This window comes from Pollicipes pollicipes, unplaced genomic scaffold (assembly GCF_011947565.3).
Source record: "Pollicipes pollicipes isolate AB1234 unplaced genomic scaffold, Ppol_2.1 Scaffold_6052;HRSCAF=7182_pilon_pilon_pilon, whole genome shotgun sequence".
NCBI classification, from domain to species: Eukaryota; Metazoa; Arthropoda; class Thecostraca; order Pollicipedomorpha; family Pollicipedidae; genus Pollicipes; species Pollicipes pollicipes.
Genome location: NW_023596805.1, coordinates 26,248,243 through 26,267,011, shown reverse-complemented (window position 1 = coordinate 26,267,011; position 18,769 = coordinate 26,248,243). Strand labels below are relative to the sequence as shown.

Genomic DNA, 18,769 nt, shown 5'->3' with positions numbered 1-18,769 from the left:
GAGCGTGGACCGGACGTCACCAGAGAGCGCTGCGGCCTCGACATTGGAGAGCTTCGACAGCGCTGCCGCCATCTACACCAGCCCCTGTCACTTTACATCTTGCATTCACGACTGGAGAATGGGACCAAAACTGGCAATGGAGGTCAGTTAATTTCGTATGGAAAGCTGTCGAAACGAGCACCTTTAGATGACAAAATGTTTAAACGCATTCATTTTGCGGGTGTTTGTGTGACGGCCCCATGCCTGGAATTCCCCCCGCATATTTCGGAGTGAGACAGGCCAACCTACCTGTGCGTCTGATAGCACTTACGTAGTGAAGAGGCCGTCTGCCATGACAAGTCTTTGAAAATCCTACAATAGTTAAGTAACTCAAGTACTGATTTTCGATGATGCAGGCACCTTCTGAAACTTATGACGAGAACCTTGCCTTCTGCAGGGTTTGTCAGCCACCATTGTATAAAATCCCAGGCCCCAAAAGGTGTTTATCATCACTTTCAAACAGATTGGGATCCCGGAGGATCTGGGATGTAGTATTCAAGATGAATACCCCGAGATCCAGTTATTTAATTCACATAAGGTATCTGCCCACTAGCAGGGCATCAGCACTGCACCTGGCCCACGAGTTCCCCGTTCCTTGATCCCGAATGATATAATCCTTCATCCATTCATACAGGGGCTCCAGCTCTCCCACGCGCAACTGAGCCCCTCCCTTCTTCAACTTGGCGGAGGCGGAGGCCCCTCCCACTTAAGACATCATGTTTCCACGAGTCCGCGCAATGGAAGCAAAAACAAACAAGTTGCGAAATAAAAGCTTGCTTTTCTCCAGAAACTATCTATATTTGAAGAGAAAACAGCACGTAACGTCAGGGCTCGACCACTAGAAGTGGGGTTGGCAAACAGGAGGGGCTGGGCCTACCGACCTTCTGAATGTTTAACGTTGAAGCTAAGGATGCTGGCATTAAATAAATACCCAAAAATGTTCATCCACCGACAAAAAAAGATTAGGAAAATTTTCCCCAGAATTGGCGACAGCTTCCGTAACCACTGGTAGGTTATGCTAGGTTGATCGACTCAGGACAAAACACGGGTCCATACAGGCCGACAGCATTTTCTACACGCAGTCAGGGGCCCCTTTATGGTCCAATTCTTTGCCAGTAAAAAGGCGGTGTCTGAATGGGCAGCAGGGGCTTTTTCACATGCTGACGGGAGGTCCCTCCACAGGGGGACAGGAGCCCTGCATAGAAAGGCGGGGGACCCTATTAAGAGCGGCAGCGAGCCCTCTACGGGCCAACATTCAGAGGCACATGTGTGGTCTTTCCGACCTGAGCTGCATCCTAGTTAGATGCATTTATACGCCCTGTATTCGAGCAGCATGGTTAAACAGCTCCCGCTGACTCACCCGGTCATCAGCACCGTTCCTAAAATACGGCCTCCCCTCCCCCCCGGGAGTGTGTCACCACCCCCCTCCCACCACCACACCTCCGGCTCTGTTTGTACAGTGACGATTGTGTGGCGTCGGCGTTTCGTCAGGATGAGAGCGGTGCCAACAGTGTCGACGCTTCAGGGGGCGCCGATGGGGGAGGGGAGGGGGCGGCACAGAGCCAGGAGGTGGTCACGCCATCCGTGACGCAGTCACCGCATCTTTCCATGACCTGTTCTGTCAGTCGCCTCATCTCCGCATGACCTATTCTGTCAGTCGCCTCAGCTCACCATAAACCGTTCTGTCACTCGCCTCATTTCCCAATGACCTGTTCTGCCAGACGCCTCATCTCCCCATGGCCTGTTCTGTCAGTCGCCTCCGCTCCCCATGACCTGTTCTGCCAGACGCCTCATCTCCCCATGACCTGTTTTGTCAGTTGCCTCATCTCTCCATGACCTATTCCATCAGTCGCCTCAGCTCCCATGACCTGCTCTGTCAACAATGCAATAAGTACTCCCTGTGTCCCCGCGCTTGGAACAGCGTGCGCAGAACTATCTCCGCCCTCGGCTGGAGAATCCCGCATCTATTGGGATTCTCCGTTCCCCAGATTATTGATAAAGTATCCGGAGAGTGCTTCTTCAATAATTTGTGTATGTTCCAGGATCGTATTATTTTGAAAATCAGCAACAGACAAATTAAAATGCATACCAATATGTGTCACAACGAAATAATAGCGGCTGCCTACGAAATTTCGAAGGTTTTTGCCCCAGTTCGTACAATCTCAAAATTGGAATTCGTAAATTTTTGGAATCCAAAATATTAAACCCCTAGTTCACTTACTGCCATTCATTCATATCAGTGGCAATGAGACGCGACCGCCGACCACTGATCACACGCCAGATACCGTCCATTGCCAACTCAGGTTCGAGGCCGCTAAACTGCCTCCATGGTCATGGCACTAAGACGTCAGAGACAGTAGCTCAGTACGGGCCTCGCTCTTGCCAGCTCCGCTCCCACACCCACGCGTCTGCAGAGGTGCCTGTGCGGGCGGGTGGAGGCTGAGCGGGGGTTGAGTGGGGGGACCCGTTTAAGAAGTGAGGTCACTCGCCCCAGGCTCCGGAGTATTTCTGACCTCGGCCGCCCGCGGCGTGGTGACGTCACCGCAGCAGGCGTAGTCGCGGCTGGACGCCCCGGCCATGTTGCGACACGACGAGTGTCTATTTTGGTGAGCGGAACAACACATCGTGGTGAAACTTCTGGGCGAGAAAACACCGCCAAGTTGCGCATTATTGCCGATGTTTGGAGGCCGAGCGCCTGGCGCGTAGAGAGCACAACACAACAGAATCGTTCTCGTCAAAGTCCGGCCGTGCACCGGCTCACTTCGGAGTGAAGCGAGCCAAGGTCACCCGGAGGCAGTGCCGCTGCTCCATGCACAGTTTGAGGCACGCTGCCGCCGGCACAAAGTTTGTTTCGAAGGATGCCACTCCGCGATGGACACAGATCCTATCCAGATCCAGATCCACCTGCGCCCGGGGCGTGCTGTCACTGAGCGCGTACCACTGGGCCCTGGGGAGCACTGAAGTACCGGTGCACTGCGGCAGCACGCGGGGGTCCAGACTCCCGCAGCGCCTGTCCGCTTCGGCAGGGGGTGGAGGCGAAGGGGAAACGGGGCGGCGTGGGGCGGGGGAGAGGGGAGCCGCGCTGGGATGATTGACGATGACCCCATCCTATGTCGGTGGCGCATAAGTGAGTCGCCAGGTATTTGCGGACGTACTGACGAAATCTGGCGGAGTTCTCGTGAAAACGCAGGTGGCACGATTTCCGAGAGACCTAGCGATTAATGATGCAGGGTGATTAGTCCAGAACGTTCGCTTATTTGTTTGCTCGAAAGGCGAGGTTGGCGTCTTTCTAAACAGGCGCCGTATTGATACTGCGTGATCATCTTGCAAACAACTCAGCATACAGCGCCCAACGGCGAAATGAGTGGTAGTACCTGGACGCGGAAGCACGTGAGTAAATCGTTGCCTGTTGCTCAATCGCTTGCTCCTGTCTCTGAGAAATTCGGCCATGTTTCGGTGCTATTCGCCCTTCGGTGCTGTGATACCTTTGTTCTATTGTCCATCCCTCTTGCCCAGAAATTCGGCAATGTTTCGGTGCTATTCGTCCTTCGGTGCTATGATGCCTTTGTTGTGTTGCTCATCTCCCGGTGCAGCTTAATATAACCCCAGTGCAGCCCAATATGATCTCGGTGCAACCTAATACAATCTCGGTGCAGCCCAATATAATCTCGGTGCAGCCCAATATAATCTCGGTGCAACCTAATACAATCTCGGTGCAGCCCAATATAATCTCGGTGCAACCTAATACAATCTCGGTGCAGCCCAATATAATCTCGGTGCAACCTAATACAATCTCGGTGCAGCCCAATATAATCTCGGTGCAACCTAATACAATCTCGGTGCAGCCCAATATAATCTCGGTGCAACCTAATACAATCTCGGTGCAGCCCAATATAATCTCGGTGCAACTAATACAATCTCGGTGCAGCCCAATTCATCCGGTGCAAATTAATACAATCTCGGTGCAGCCCAATATAGTCTCGGTGCAGCCAATATAATCTCGGTGCAGCCTATACAATCTCGGTGCAGCCCAATATAATCTCGGTGCAACCTAATACAATCTCGTGCAGCCCAATATAATCTCGGAGCCAAAACCTAGTCCTCCCCTAATACAATCTCGGTGCAGCCCAATATAATCTCGGTGCACCTAATACAATCTCGGTGCAGCCCATATAATCTCGGTGCACCTAATACAATCTCGGTGCAGCCAATATAATCTCGGTGCAACCCAATACAATCTCGGTGCAGCCAATATAATATCGGTGCAACCTAATACAATCTCGGGTGCAGCCAATATAATCTCGGTGCAACCTAAATACAATCTCGGTGCAGCCAATATATCTCGGTGCAGCCCAATATAATCTCGGTGCAACCTAATACAATCTCGGGCAGCCCAATAATCTCGGTGCAACTAATACAATCTCGGTGCAGCCCAATATAATCTCGGTGCAACTAACAATCTCGGAAGCCCAATATAATCTCGGTGCAGCCAAATAATCTCGGTGCAACCTAATACAATCTCGGTGCAGCCCAATATAATCTCGGTGCAACTAATACAATCTCGTGCAGCCATAATAATCTCGGTGCAACCCAATACAATCTCGGTGGGCCAATAATATCGCTGCAACCATATAATCTCGGTGCAAACATATACAATATCGGTGCACCCAATATAATCTCGGTGCAACCTAATACAATCTCGGTGCAACCCATATAATCGGTGGCACCTAATACAATCTCGGCGCAACTCAACTATAATTCGGTGCAACCCTATACATTCGGTGCAACCCAACTAATTCGGGGACACCTAATGCAATCTCGGCGAAATTCCAATAAATCTCGGTGCAACCTAATACAATCTCGGTGCAGCCTAATATAATCTCGGTGCAACTTAATACAATCTCGGTGCAGCCTAATATAATCTCGGTGCAGCCCAATATAATCTCGGTGACACCTAATACAATCTCGGCGCAACCCAATATAATCTCGGTGCAACCTAATACAATCTCGGTGCAACCCAATATAATCTCGGTGACACCTAATACAATCTCGGCGCAACCCAATATAATCTCGGTGCAACCTAATACAATCTCGGTGCAGCCTAATATAATCTCGGTGCAACCTAATACAATTTCGGTGCAACCTAATACAATCTCGGTGCAACCCAATATAATCTCGGTGACACCTAATACAATCTCGGCGCAACCCAATATAATCTCGGTGCAACCTAATACAATCTCGGCGCAACCTAATACAATCTCGGTGCAGCCTAATACAATCTCAGTGCAGCCCAATATAATCTCGGTGCAACCTAATACAATCTCGGTGCAGCCCAATATAATCTCGGTGCAGCCCAATATAATCTCGGTGCAGCCTAATACAATCTCGGTGCAACCCAATATAATCTCGGTGACACCTAATGCAATCTCGGCGCAACCCAATATAATCTCGGTGCAACCTAATACAATCTCGGTGCAACCCAATGTAATCTCGGTGACACCTAATACAATCTCGGCGCAACCCAATATAATCTCGGTGCAACCTAATACAATCTCGGTGCAGCCTAATATAATCTCGGTGCAACCTAATACAATCTCGGTGCAGCCTAATATAATCTCGATGCAGCCCAATATAATCTCGGTGCAACCTAATACAATCTCGGTGCAGCCTAATATAATCTCGGTGCAGTCCAATATAATCTCGGCGCAACCTAATACAATCTCGGTGCAGCCCAATATAATCTCGGTGCAACCTAGTACAATCTCGGTGCAGCCTAATATAATCTCGGTGCAGCCCAGTATAATCTCGGTGCAAACTAATACAATCTCGGTGCAGCCTTACATAATCTCGGTGCAGCCTAATACAATCCTGCTGCAAGCTAATACAGCCCCTGTGCAAGCTAATATAGTCCCCGTGCAACCTAATACAATCTCGGTGCAACCTATTATAATCTCGGTGTAGCCTACTATAATCTTGGTGCAGCGTAATATGATCTCGGTACAGCCTAATATAATCCCGGCGCAGCCTAATACAATCTCGGTGCAGCCTGATACAATATCGGTGCAGCCTAATACAATCTCGGTGCAGCCCAACATAATTTCGGTGCAACCTAATACAATCTCAGTGCAGCCTTATATAATCTCGGTGCAGCCTAACACAATCTCGGTGCATCCTGATATAATCTCGGTGCAACCTAATACAATCCCGCTGCAAGCTAATACAGTCCCTGTGCAAGCTAATATAGTCCCGGTGCAACCTAATATGATATCGGCGCAGTCTAATGTAATCCCTCATAATATCTAGTACAACCCAATATAATTTCTAAGATAATCCCGGTGCAACCTGTGTCGATCAGTCACAATAAGACAAGAGCAAAGCAGAGGCTCATAGGCCTTCTTTACACAAGCCATGTGCGAAAAGGCTTCTTGCGGCTCCACACACGACTTCTGTAAGTGGGCTGGCAGCTCCACACACGACTTCTGTAAGTGGGCTAGCAGCTCCACACATGACTTCTGTAAGTGGGCTAGCAGCTCCACACATGACTTCTGTAAGTGGGCTAGCAGCTCCACACATGACTTCTGGAAGTGGGCTGGCAGCTCCATACATTACTTCTGTAAGTGAGCTATGCGAACAGAATCGCTGTGTGAGCAGGCTTTCGGCAGGAATACCTTTGAATGCATTTCTACTAAACTATGCATTGTGCCTTCAGGGGATTGTGAAATTAGAAGTGTTATCAAAATGGGCCATCTGAACACAGGTTCACTGAAAGATACTTCATGAGACCGTGAGGCTTTCTGAAAGCAGGTCTTTTGAAAGCACGCGTACCGATACTCGGCCTTCTGAAAAGCGTGAAAACAAGCAGCCTTACGATAGGCCCTCCAAAAATAGCCCCTCTGAACGTGGGATTTCTGCGCGTGGGCCTTCTTAGAAAAGGCTTTCAGAGTGCAAGGGCGCACGCACTTAATAGCTCCCGGAGCAAGTGCTGCCCCTCAAAGTTATGTTCTGTAGCAATATGTACATGAGAACTGCTAACAACCAAGGTTTCCAAGTGCATATAAGGTTAAGACCATCAAGGACATGGGCTGTTCATTTACGAACCACAAACAAATCCGACGCACTGTATATCAGGTTTTCAATTAGTTTTTTTTTTTACTAGCACCCTCACCCATTGTAAAATCCAGCACATGTCCTGTCAGAACATTAGACTTCTGAAAACAGATATTCCGAAATGGAACCTCTCAATGCATTCACTGCGGTAACGTCTAAGTCCACTGGGTGGCGAACGGAGGCAAAGCGCAAAAGTGGCGACATATCAGTAAGTTCGAACTGTTGTGGTTGAACAGCTGCTTCTTGCAAGTGAAACCGCGTTCGTTCTGGTAAAGCACGTTAAGAGAAGATTCTGATAGGCGCCATCTCTTCAATCACTTCAGCTATATGTTTTGTCAACACCATGATGAACATGCATTTAGATGGTGTACGAGGTAGGTGCGCGTGTCCGCACTCTTTCACCACCAGACTCAAGGTCAGGGGCGTTAAAGAAAACACGAGCTGAGGGTGGCCGCACACCGCCCAGTTTCACACTGCCCCGCGCGCGTTGCAGAGCGCCGAAAGATCGTGTGCCCGCACACCGCCCAGTTTCACACTGTTCCGCGCGCGCTACTGCTACAGAGCGCCGAAAGATCGTGTGCCCGCACACCGCCCAGTTTCACACTGTTCCGCGCGCGCTACCGCTACAGAGCGCCGAAAGATCGTGTGCTCGCACACCGCCCAGTTCACACCGCCCCGCGCGCGCTACAGAGTGACGAAAGATTGTGTGCCCGCACACCGCTCAGTTTCACACTGCCCCGCGCGCGCTACAGAGTGCCGAAAGATCGTGTGCCCGCACACCGCTCAGTTTCACACTGCCCCGCGCGCGCTACAGAGTGCCGAAAGATCGTGTGCCCGCACACCGCTCAGTTTCACACTGCCCCGCGCGCGCGACAGAGTGCCGAAAGATCGTGTGCCCGCACACCGCTCAGTTTCACACTGCCCCGCGCGCGCTACAGAGCGCTGAAAGATCGTGTGCCCGCACACCGCTCAGCTTCACACTGCCCCGCGCGCGCTACAGAGCGCCGAAAGATAGTGTGCCCGCACACCGCCCAGTTCCACACTACCCGGCGCGCGCTACAGAGCGCCGAAAGATCGTGTGCCCGGACACCGCCCAGTTTCACATTACCCGGCGCGCGCTTCAGAGCGCTGGAGGGTCAGTTTGCCCGGACGCCTGATATCAGGACATCAGGCGCACCCGGCGGGGCGAGCCTGATAACAACGGACCTGACAAGAGATCTCCAGATCCTCAGGCCCCTAAGAATATTGTGAAAGCAAGATGGCCGGGGCATTCACTCACGGTGGTGGTTTCTGCCAGGTGACCTCGCCCCCACCCCCTCCCCTGAAGTCAAACTCCCATATCACGGAAATATTGTGCGGGTGGCTACACCGATGCATGCTTGTCCACGCGGCACAAAATTTAGTGAACTTACATTAACTCATTTCACAGCGAGCTTAGAAATCATTTCAGAGCGAGCTTACAACAGCGCTGGTGGCAATGGCCACGCTTTTACAGTTGCGGAACTGGCGGCAGGTGCTATTCGAAGCACGCAATACATTATTGGACCGTACACCGCAGGGTTTTGGCTCGCACGCCACAGTCGTAAATTGCTCGCATTTGCACCGCCGAGCCTGGCGAGTCACTGCCAAGGACACGGGTGTTTGGCACGGGTAAGTCGCTGCTCGGTCAGCCAAAGGTAAGCGCGCAGCGCGCTGGATATGTCTGAGCCCACGTCGATACCGGCAAGTGCCGCAGCTCATGACGGCTGTACGTGACGTCTGATGGCAGCCCCTCTTCCCCGCGTGATCCTGATCCGTGCGCCAGTCAGCCACGCCCCTGTGAATTCGTACTGCAGCCAGATCACAGGACGGGAGTCATCCCAGCTGCGTGGTTGGCTAGCTTTCGACAATGACATCGCGAATGTTCGCTGGCCGGGGTGAAGTGGCATGAGTAGGAATGTAAACAACACAACACTGCATGTGCTAATTTCAGAGCCAGAGAGCATCCATGGTAACCGTCCTTGCAGCTGTGCTGCCGACCGTCATGAGCCAGGACACCGAGCAGTTCTTCTCGACAAGTCTGGTCCTGGCTCGCCACCGAGGGTCCCGGCACAGTGCGGGCGGGCGGCGTGGCAGGCGGACTCTTCACCGGTCACCGGCGAGCAGTCTGACTGGCCGACCTCTGCTGCTGCTGTCGCCGTGTGCACTAGACTCGAACCCGCCACAGCGGCCGGCGGCCAGCACACAGCCCGTGCATGAGGGGTGACTGCCCAGCGGGTCACGCCCGGTCGTCTGAAGGTGACGGGCATGACTGCACCCGTGTAGTAGTCCGCATGTGATGACCACCCGACCGTCTGACGGTGAAGGTCACGACTGCACCCGTGTAGTGGTCCGTGTGTGGATGGCCACCCGGCCGTCTGACGGTGAAGGTCACGACTGCACCCGTGTAGTAGTCCGTATGTGGTGGCCACCCGGCCGTCTGACGGTGAAGGTCACGACTGCACCCGTGTAGTAGTCCGCATGTGATGACCACCCGGCCGTCTGACGGTGAAGGTCACGACTGCACCCGTGTAGTAGTCCGCATGTGATGACCACCCGGCCGTCTGACGGTGAAGGTCACGACTGCACCCGTGTAGTAGTCCGTATGTGATGACCACCCGGCCGTCTGACGGTGAAGGTCACGACTGCACCCGTGTAGTAGTCCGTATGTGGTGGCCACCCGGCCGTCTGACGGTGAAGGTCACGACTGCACCCGTGTAGTAGTCCGTGTGTGGTGGCCACCTGACCGGCTGTCAGTGACGACCACGACTGCACCCGTGTAGTAGTCCGTATGTGGTGGCCACCTGCCGTCTGACGGTGAACGACTCACGACTGCCCCGTGTAGTGGTCCGTATGTGGTGGCCACCTGACCGGCTGTCAGTGACGACCACGACTGCACCCGTGTAGAAGTCCGTATGTGGTGGCCACCTGACCGGCTGCCAGTGACGGCCACGACTGCACCCGTGTAGTGGTCCGTATGTGGTGGCCACCTGACCGGCTGCCAGTGACGGCCACGACTGCACCCGTGTAGTAGTCCGTATGTGATGGCCACCTGACCGGCTGCCAGTGACGGTCACGACTGCACCCGTGTAGTAGTCCGTATGTGGTGGCCACCTGACCGGCTGCCAGTGACGGTCACGACTGCACCCGTGTAGTAGTCCGTATGTGGTGGCCACCTGACCGGCTGCCAGTGACGGTCACGACTGCACCCGTGTAGTAGTCCGCATGTGATGACCAGCCGGCCGTCTGACGGTGAAGGTCACGACTGCACCCGTGTAGTAGTCCGTATGTGATGGCCACCTGACCGGCTGCCAGTGACGGTCACGACTGCACCCGTGTAGTAGTCCGCATGTGATGACCACCCGGCCGTCTGACGGTGAAGGTCACGACTGCACCCGTGTAGTAGTCTGTATGTGATGACCACCCGGCCGTCTGACGGTGAGGTCACGACTGCACCCGTGTAGTAGTCAGCATGTGGTGGCCACCCGGCAGTCTGACGGTGAAAGTCACGACTGCACCCGTGTAGTAGTCCGTATGTGGTGACCACCCGGCCGTCTGACGGTGACGGTCACGACTGCACCCGTGTAGTGGTCCGTATGTGATGACCACCCGGTCGTCTCACGGTGACAGCCATGACTGCACCCACATACACTGTCACACCACGAGCAGGCAGAGCGATCCGTGTGTAGCGTGGCCTCGGACCGGATCAGCAGCGGCTGGCCACAGCGACCATCTCAGACGTCGGCAGAATGGTATAGAAAGTCATATCGGAGTCATGTATTTTTGGGCAAATTGCACTAAAACGTTGGAAACAAACGAAGCTTCAAATCATTGGCCTAATCTGGGACAGGAACATAAACGACATGGTCGAAACACGCCCTTTGGTTAAACGTGACCACAACATCATGGTTGCCGTACTCTGGAATCCCAAGACCCCACACAATGTCAAGGTCATTACCACAGCTAAAGGCAAAGGTATTTCACTGCGAACCCCGCAACCCGCAGCGGCACGTTTCGTGTCGTACATACACATGTATTGGGTAAGGACGACGCTCTCAACAACACTCTGCAATATGACACTGGATAGTTTGTACGACACATGCGCTGGATCGATTACAATGGCCCAGTGCAATCAGGTTTAATGTCGCAATCACGACTCCGTCGTTCTAACCAAACATCGAGTTGTGCAAATTTTCTAAGTCTTGCTCCCGCTGCTTCGACCTGGCCTGTAATAGAGGAGAACGCATCAGACAGCGGGTCAGTGACCTGGCTGACGGCCAGCGCAGCGCACATAACGCAAGACCATCTGCTATACAGCAGAGCACACAATCCAGTCATAGAGACCCTCCTTCGCTACAGTTCACACTCCAGACTTAGGCTGCACGGCCCAATAACATGCCGCTCCTGCTGTAGGGAGTCAAGGCAGTACATGTCCTGCTGCTGCGTTTGTATATACGAAATTCCTATGCAGAATGCTGCAAAAAATTACGATGCCTGTTACCAGCTCGCACGCTTATTCCTCGCTCTACAGCCCAGTCATTTGCCCCCCAATCTCACGGCAGCCGAGGCACGAATAGGTCGACGTTGTAGTTAGATATTTACCGTCATTCAACTAGTTGGAACGAGATCACTGACAGAACACCCCAATTCGAAATAACGCCAGAGCACACCTTTCTTGGAGGGGGAGGGGGGGGGGGGGGGGGCGTTGCTTCCGCCGCCAGCTCATCCCTTGGAATTAACCACCTGTTTCTCGGCCAAGAGATGCCGCCACTATAGGGCAGCTTGCCCACACAAATTATCACCCGGCTATCCTCTGAAAAGATATATAGTTACCGGCCTGCCGGCCTGGAGCACGGACCAAAGCTCCCCCCCCCCCCTGTCAAGGGCGCGTGGACCCAACCTTCTCGTTCGCGCTCGACGTCAAAGTTCCGTTCGCTTAACTGCGGTGAGAGCCGGCATGTACTGAATGCTTCGTGAGCATTCAACAAAAACAATTTTTTCTCTCGAAAAAATCATCGAAAAGCAACAAAATCTACACAACCACCCGGGGTGTTTGCCAGTTCTTTGACAGGCGTGGTGTTCATAATGGGTCTCTAAACAGGTCTTGTTACTCCCTTTTCGCGGAGCATTCGGCTGCCTCTTGGCAACACCTCTAATGTCGCCTAGAGGCAGCCGAATGTGTTGTACCTGTTCGGGCAGGACGTGAGCGGAACACTCTGAAGGATGACGCCCGTGGGAACGGACAGGCAACGCCTTCAATAAGGGTGAAACCTGCTCTCATAAACCAGCGGCAGCAACAGTGATCTTATGTAACTGAGGTGGCTGGGTTGGCCTCTGTTTCAAGCAATGTCGGATTACGCAGTTTACAAGTTCACGGGACTTTGATTGCGATCATTCGTAAACATGCCTGCGTAAAGCGTTTACAAACAGCGACAATTGCGATCATTCCCAGACATGCCTGCATAAGGACGTTTGTTATCACCACTAACCGATGACAATGCTGTGGCAGCTTTCATGTTAGGCCAGTCTGACCCTGTAGGGGGTGAGGCCCAATGAGGATAAGAGGGCACAAAAATGATGGATGCAAAACAACACAATGACCTCAGTCACAAAACCACACCTTTAGGTAAACAATCATTTTGTTTTCCGTCCAGTTAATGTTCCGTATACATCGCGAAGACTGTGACCTATCGATCAAGATAGTTAAACTCAGAAGGCCTCTCAAAGCGTTCGAGATTTAGGTGGCCCCTAGCCTCATGCACTCATGAGATCATAGTTTTATGGATTAGCGGTTGCTGCATGCCTCCAACGCCTTGTACACGTAGGTGTAGAATAAAGGTGCATCAACGTGCAAATTGGGTGCGTTTAAAACGTTGGCAAATGCGCGTACATGAAGAACAAACTCTTCTGTTGGGACAGGGCACATCGATACGTGTGACACTGCACAGGCAAGATTCAAGATATGTCCAGACATACTTCTTGAGGACGGCGGTGAATGGCCTTGTCTTTCTGACCCCCCCCCCCCCCCCCCCCCCCCCCCGCCCACCGGGTCGAATTGTGTTTGGGCGGATGGGGGAGCGAACAAGAAAAATCCAGCCATTAGCATCACGCATCAATGCTTGCACCACAGCTTCGGTCAAATGACCCACGTGCAGACTCTTCACTTTAAACGCGAAAACCGACCGTGTTTTTACTTTGCAGTCCCCATTGGGGTATGTGGGGAAAACTTGAGGAGCATTTGCACTAAGGTCAACTAATAACTCAGTGACTTATATATACGATAACTCACTCGTTTTCTGTGTGCTTTCCTTCGAGCCTACAAACACCGATAAACCACCCGAAAGCTCCTTTCTTTGAAAGTTGCCATTTCTATGACAGCCTGGAGCTGAGCGTCGCCGCGGCAGGCATCGCAGAGCCGACCGGCGCCAGCTTCCGACCGGCGAGCGGCGACGCTGGCGGCCGGAGGTGCGCCTCCGGCTGACCCGGCACGTCGCCCCGCACCCCACCGTGCGCCGCGCCCGCCCACACCAACCAGCCACGGCCCGGGCCAGTGCCAGCGCTCGGGGCGCCCTCTCTCGTGACACCTGGAAAGCTCTAGTATGCCGCGCGGGTCTTTGTCACCGGGCGGCTCATAGGTGGCAGCAGCATCTGTCGCGCCTACCTTGTACTTCCTCTGGGCCTCATACGCCTCGTCGTCCGTGGGCAGCTCCAGGCGGCACGTGGGGCACGTGTTGGTCTGAAACACGTGCCGCAGGGGTTCGTCAGACGCCGGTCTGTAGGCGCTCCACGGTCCTCGCGCCCTGCTACAGACGCGCGGGCGGTGGGGAGCATGGCATTACCAACACAAGCGACCTGTGACGGCTGACTACCACAGTTCCTGCGCAGCATGGCATTACCGACATAGGCGACCAGTGACAGCAGACTACCACAGCTCCTATGCAGCATAGCATTACCAACATAGGTGACCAGTGACAGCTGACTACCACAGCTCCTACAGCACAGCAATACCAACATAGGTGACCAGTGACAGTTGACTACACAGCTCCCATGCAGCACAGCATTAACAACACCAGCAACCAGTGACAGCTAACTACCAAGGCTCCTTCGCAGCAGAACATTACCAACATAGGCAGCCAGTGACAGATGACTAACATGGCTCCCCGCAGCAATGCATTACCAACATAGGCGACCAGTGACAGCTGACTACCACGGCTCCCTCGCAGAAGAGCATTACAGACATAGGCAACCAGTGACAGTTGGCTAACACAGCTCCACTGGACCGACACTGGACTCGGCTTTCAATGGTCAGCTCACAGTCCAGTTAGTGACAGCTGGTGACAGTCACATCATCATGTATAAACATGTGACAGCTCAGTGTGATGGCTCCTATTCAGTGTGTAATCTGAAGGCTTAATTCAATTTTACATTGCCCTCTATCATTATGAGCCACTCCTCCCTTCTTAGTTGTTGTCCACAATTCTACTGATACAAAAAGGCTGTTACACCACAAGCTCTGCTTGTCAAGTGTTCTAAGCCCAAAGGTATAACCTGCAAAGCCTGAAGCCCCTAATGCAACCATGTTCTTCCCCTGGCTACTGCACTGGAATCAGTCATGAAGAAATACCCTCCATTTGAAGAAACACCTACCTTTTGAAGCCAGGGCACAATGCAGTCAGCATGGTACTGGTGCTTGCAAGGCAACTGCCTGGCCACTTCACAGAAATCAAACTCCTTCAGGCAGACTGGACACTGCACACCTGCCATGACAATGACAAGTATGTTGTTGGTTGCTGCATGCTGCTGTTATCATGGTTGGCACATCATTCCAGTGTGGCAGGGCCAGTGAATGACTGTACAAGGTGCAGGGTACCCCAAGTCCAGGTTTCTCAGTTTCAGGCCTAGTATTCTGTTAAGGACACTACCTGAGCCTTCTGTGACAACACAGCACATATGTCAAAGGACTAACATCAACCTGATATGCTCTGTCATGTAACAAGAAAGACCTCAGGGCCATAAGTATGTAATATGACTTTGCTATATATCCAAGTTTTTAGATTCTAGGAGTATGAGATACAGTTAGAGATAAATATCTAGCATCATGCTGAACAATGCAGCATGACATCTACTGCCAGAAACACATGACAAATCAATTAAAGTGCACCCAAAAGTATCTGTAGTGATAGAAGGAGATCCACACATAATGAGCAGTGACAGAAAGACATATACACAACATAAAACCCAAGATTCTGTACCTTCTTTTGTGATCTCAATCTGTGCAAGGCCCTCTACCACTGCCTTGGCTGCTGGTGGGGATGGAATGCCATCCATAAGGTTTCTGAAGTCATCCTCAAATACTGTGCTCCAACCAGACTGTGCCAGGAACCTGAAGGCATGGAAGTCAAAGGTTAAGTGGTCAAACACTGACAGCCAACACAGAAAAAAGGTAAATAGTGACATCAGATAAGATTTTCCATATCTGCATCATCAGTCACTGCAAATTATTATAAACTTAGAGCTAACAGTGCTACAAATATATTTTGTCTCACCCACTCAAAAGCCTGAGGTGTGTGCATAACCACATTCAACACACAGGAGTACCCAAAGTTCCCTGCTCTTCTAATTCTGGCACAACAAATAGACTAACAAGTAGAATTGACCCAAGTGACAGGACATACCTGGCAAACTGCAGCAGAGCATCTGGGGCTGCTCCATCAGGCAGTGGTGTGCAGTTGTGCTCCTCAAAATAACCAGCCATCTTCCAAAATGGTGGTGGGCAGTAGCAATTCAACTGGCTTCCTCCGTAAAATTACCTTGGGCTCTAAGGCTGCCAGCCGACCGCAGCAACTCGCGGACGTCGCAAACTAGACTCACGATTCGCTTGTTGCCTAAATAAAACAATCAGACTCCTCCTGCTACGAAGTCAAACACAGCCAGTATGCGTGCCGCGCTGCACTTCAATCCGACGATGGCAATTGCAATCTACTGGTGTGACACAGTAATAGACAAGAAAGAATATGCCACCGAGCACTCTATCACCACCCCCTGCTTGCATTGAGTTTCCGAGAACCTTGCCCCTGTAGGATGATTCTGATATTTTCAAGGCCACGAGGAGATATTTACCAAGAAGAAAAGGACGACCTTAAAGTGCTGCCTCGTACAGAAGGCTGCTATCGTGATGTAACCACTTGAGCTGTTTGCTGAAACCTACGGATAAGATGTTTGTATTAATTCCATAATATCCCATCATTTCCACATTTTTAATCAAAGAATGGTTGAAGAGCTAATCTTTAAGGTAAATTGGACCGGGACGGTCCAGAAAAGTCTGGAAGTTCTCTTACACGGTGTTATGATAGTGGCCACGGGTGTCACGTTCTAAAAGCGATTGGGGGACCGAGTTTGAGTTACCCCCGAAAACTGATGTGCCTCCGGACTTCGGCAATTTCGATTCACATTCCCGATGTAAAAAAGTAACACGGATGTTTCGTTGAAACCAAGCTGAGCGCATCACCGTGGAAATCAACCGCAGTGCCAGGCCGCAAGGGCCCGGGCCTTATGGCTGGAAGAAACTTCTCAGGACTTCGGGTCTTTTCAGAGCCCAAAGAGCTGGCCAGATGTTGTTCCAAGAGGCCCGATCTGCAGTGCCAGAGCCTCAAATGTCACTGCGAGGGCGTTTTGCACCGATCGACAGCCTGGGTCGATGAGGCCTTATTTGCTGGTCATGCACTACCATTACTGAACAGTCGGCTCCGTGTCGGTCTGGGAATGAAGGCCCATTATCAAAAAGCAGGGACAAGGCCAGGATCCGCGATATCGACCAGGAACCCACAGTACCTAACAGAGGTACCTGTGTTGGCAGGAAGCCCCAAGTCGGCCAAAGGCAGAGTTAGATGAGGGCCGAAGAGGACCCCCAAAGGGATTTTCGAAACCAACGATCAAGCGCCCAGTTGGAAGGCTTAAGGGCCGAAGGGGGCCCTATGCGCGGTCGAAGTGCAATTTAGACTTAAAGGGCATGTCGGCCGCTGAGAGTCTTACATTGGCGACTTGTAGTGCTCCCGCAATGAAATCACGAGAGTCGAGTGTTTAAATTTCGTCATTTCATCTGAACACATCACCGCCCCGCCCGATCGTAAGCACTGCATGACATGCTATAGGTGGGTCGATCGAATACAATCGGATTCAAAACACAGATAAGACAGGAGTTTTAGCCGTATTCCTCGGAAAAAAGCAGGAGAATGGAGATATAGTTAGTTTGATATTTTGGCAACATGCCTTTCTCGGAACAATAGCAGAAGTCTATTGTTGACACATTAAGTATATGACACATTAAGGTGGCACATTAAGTCTACTTCTCGAAACAATAGTAGAAGTCATGTGCTGTTGTATCGAGAAAGGCATGTTGCCGAAATATCGACCTAACTATATCTCCATTCCCCTGGTTTTTCCGAGGAAAATGCTTTACTACTGCCTTATCTGTGTGACTAGTGTTTCTCGCTAATGCACTGAACAACTTACGGAATCAAAATCCGATGAATGTCTCGTCCTGGCAACTGAGAGCGTTATACCAGTGCTATCGAATGCACAGAGCCGCTATCTTTTTGTTTGTCATAAGTATTTTTCCCGGGTGGCACATTATGGCCGTCACTCTGCGAGCAGGATGGCCAAAATTAACTAAGCACAAAGTCAAGAGATGCTTTTAAGCAAAAATGTAATTGCCAGTCGATGGGAGATTTACAATGCCAGCCGATGGTGATCTCACAAGACCATGGTGAGTGTAAGGTTGCACCTTCCGCACAGAAGCAAAAGTATTGCAAATTGAATGAATTATCTGTGCAAATCACCGCTCCGACCGGTCGGCAAGCATAGAGTGCTACTCTATCAGGAGGTCGGTCGAGTACAGTCTTCATTAAAACCCGACGAGTGTTTTGCATTGGCGGGCAACAGTCCCATATCACTGCTCTCGATGCAGACGCTCGCCATATTCGGCATTGATTATGCGTATTTACCCGCGCCGCCGCAATGTGGAACGGGCGAAGCCAGCCACTGTTACCTACACACCGTCAACTAATAATTTGCAAAAATTCATTCAGGGAGCAGCCCCATCGGCGGCGACAGAGGGCATTCTGCACTCGTGTACGGCGCTCCGGCGCAGTAGCGGCGCCCAAGCCAATTCGTCGCATGAGCCGCCGCGTCTTCCCTCCCTCGCACGCGCGGCATCCTGTGGTCACTGGGCGCAACACCATGACACAGCGCCCCCCCCCCCCTCTTGACCTTAATGCCTGCATCCGCTCCTGGCTCTGCGTGTACGGGTGGAAAACTGCCGAGTCACTGTCGTTGATAAGCAGGACGCGCCGCGGGACCTTGAAGTGCTATGAGCCCGGCAACAGCGCGGGAGGTGTGCTGTGGTCTGGAGCGAACCCCTCCCTCTCTGCCCAGGACAGCGCTGGTGCGCCATAGATTCTGGTCATAGAGTCAGTGCCATGCCCGTTGAGGTTTGCGTGGGTGAGACAAGCGTGAGAGAGAGAGAGAGAGAAGAGAGAGAGAGAGAAGAGGAGAGAGAGAGAGAGAAGAGAGAGAGAGAGAGAGAGAGAGAAGAGGAGAGATAGGA

At 51.9% G+C, this 18,769-nt stretch overlaps 1 protein-coding gene across 1 annotated transcript; it reads right to left on the bottom strand.

The window, feature by feature from the left end:
- Positions 1-10,919: 10,919 nt before the first annotated feature.
- LOC119104608 (E3 ubiquitin-protein ligase RNF181) lies at positions 10,920-16,239 on the bottom strand. Its single transcript, XM_037228329.1, has 5 exons — positions 15,840-16,239; positions 15,417-15,547; positions 14,812-14,921; positions 13,826-13,900; positions 10,920-11,390 (listed from the first exon to the last, which is right to left on the bottom strand). Exons 1-5 carry the CDS (start codon positions 15,917-15,919, stop codon positions 11,331-11,333), a joined length of 456 nt encoding a protein of 151 aa, XP_037084224.1. The 5' UTR covers positions 15,920-16,239; the 3' UTR covers positions 10,920-11,330.
- Between the last annotated feature and the right edge of the window lie 2,530 nt (positions 16,240-18,769).

Coding starts and splice junctions, on each gene's coding strand:
- LOC119104608 (XM_037228329.1), bottom strand. CDS start 15,919: ATGGCTGGTTATTTTGAGGAGCACAACTGCACACCACTGCCTGATGGA. Junction 15,548..15,839: donor GCTCTGCTGCAGTTTGCCAG/GTATGTCCTGTC, acceptor CCATGCCTTCAG/GTTCCTGGCACAGTCTGGTT. Junction 11,391..13,825: donor AGGCCCAGAGGAAGTACAAG/GTAGGCGCGACA, acceptor CCTCTATTACAG/GCCAGGTCGAAGCAGCGGGA.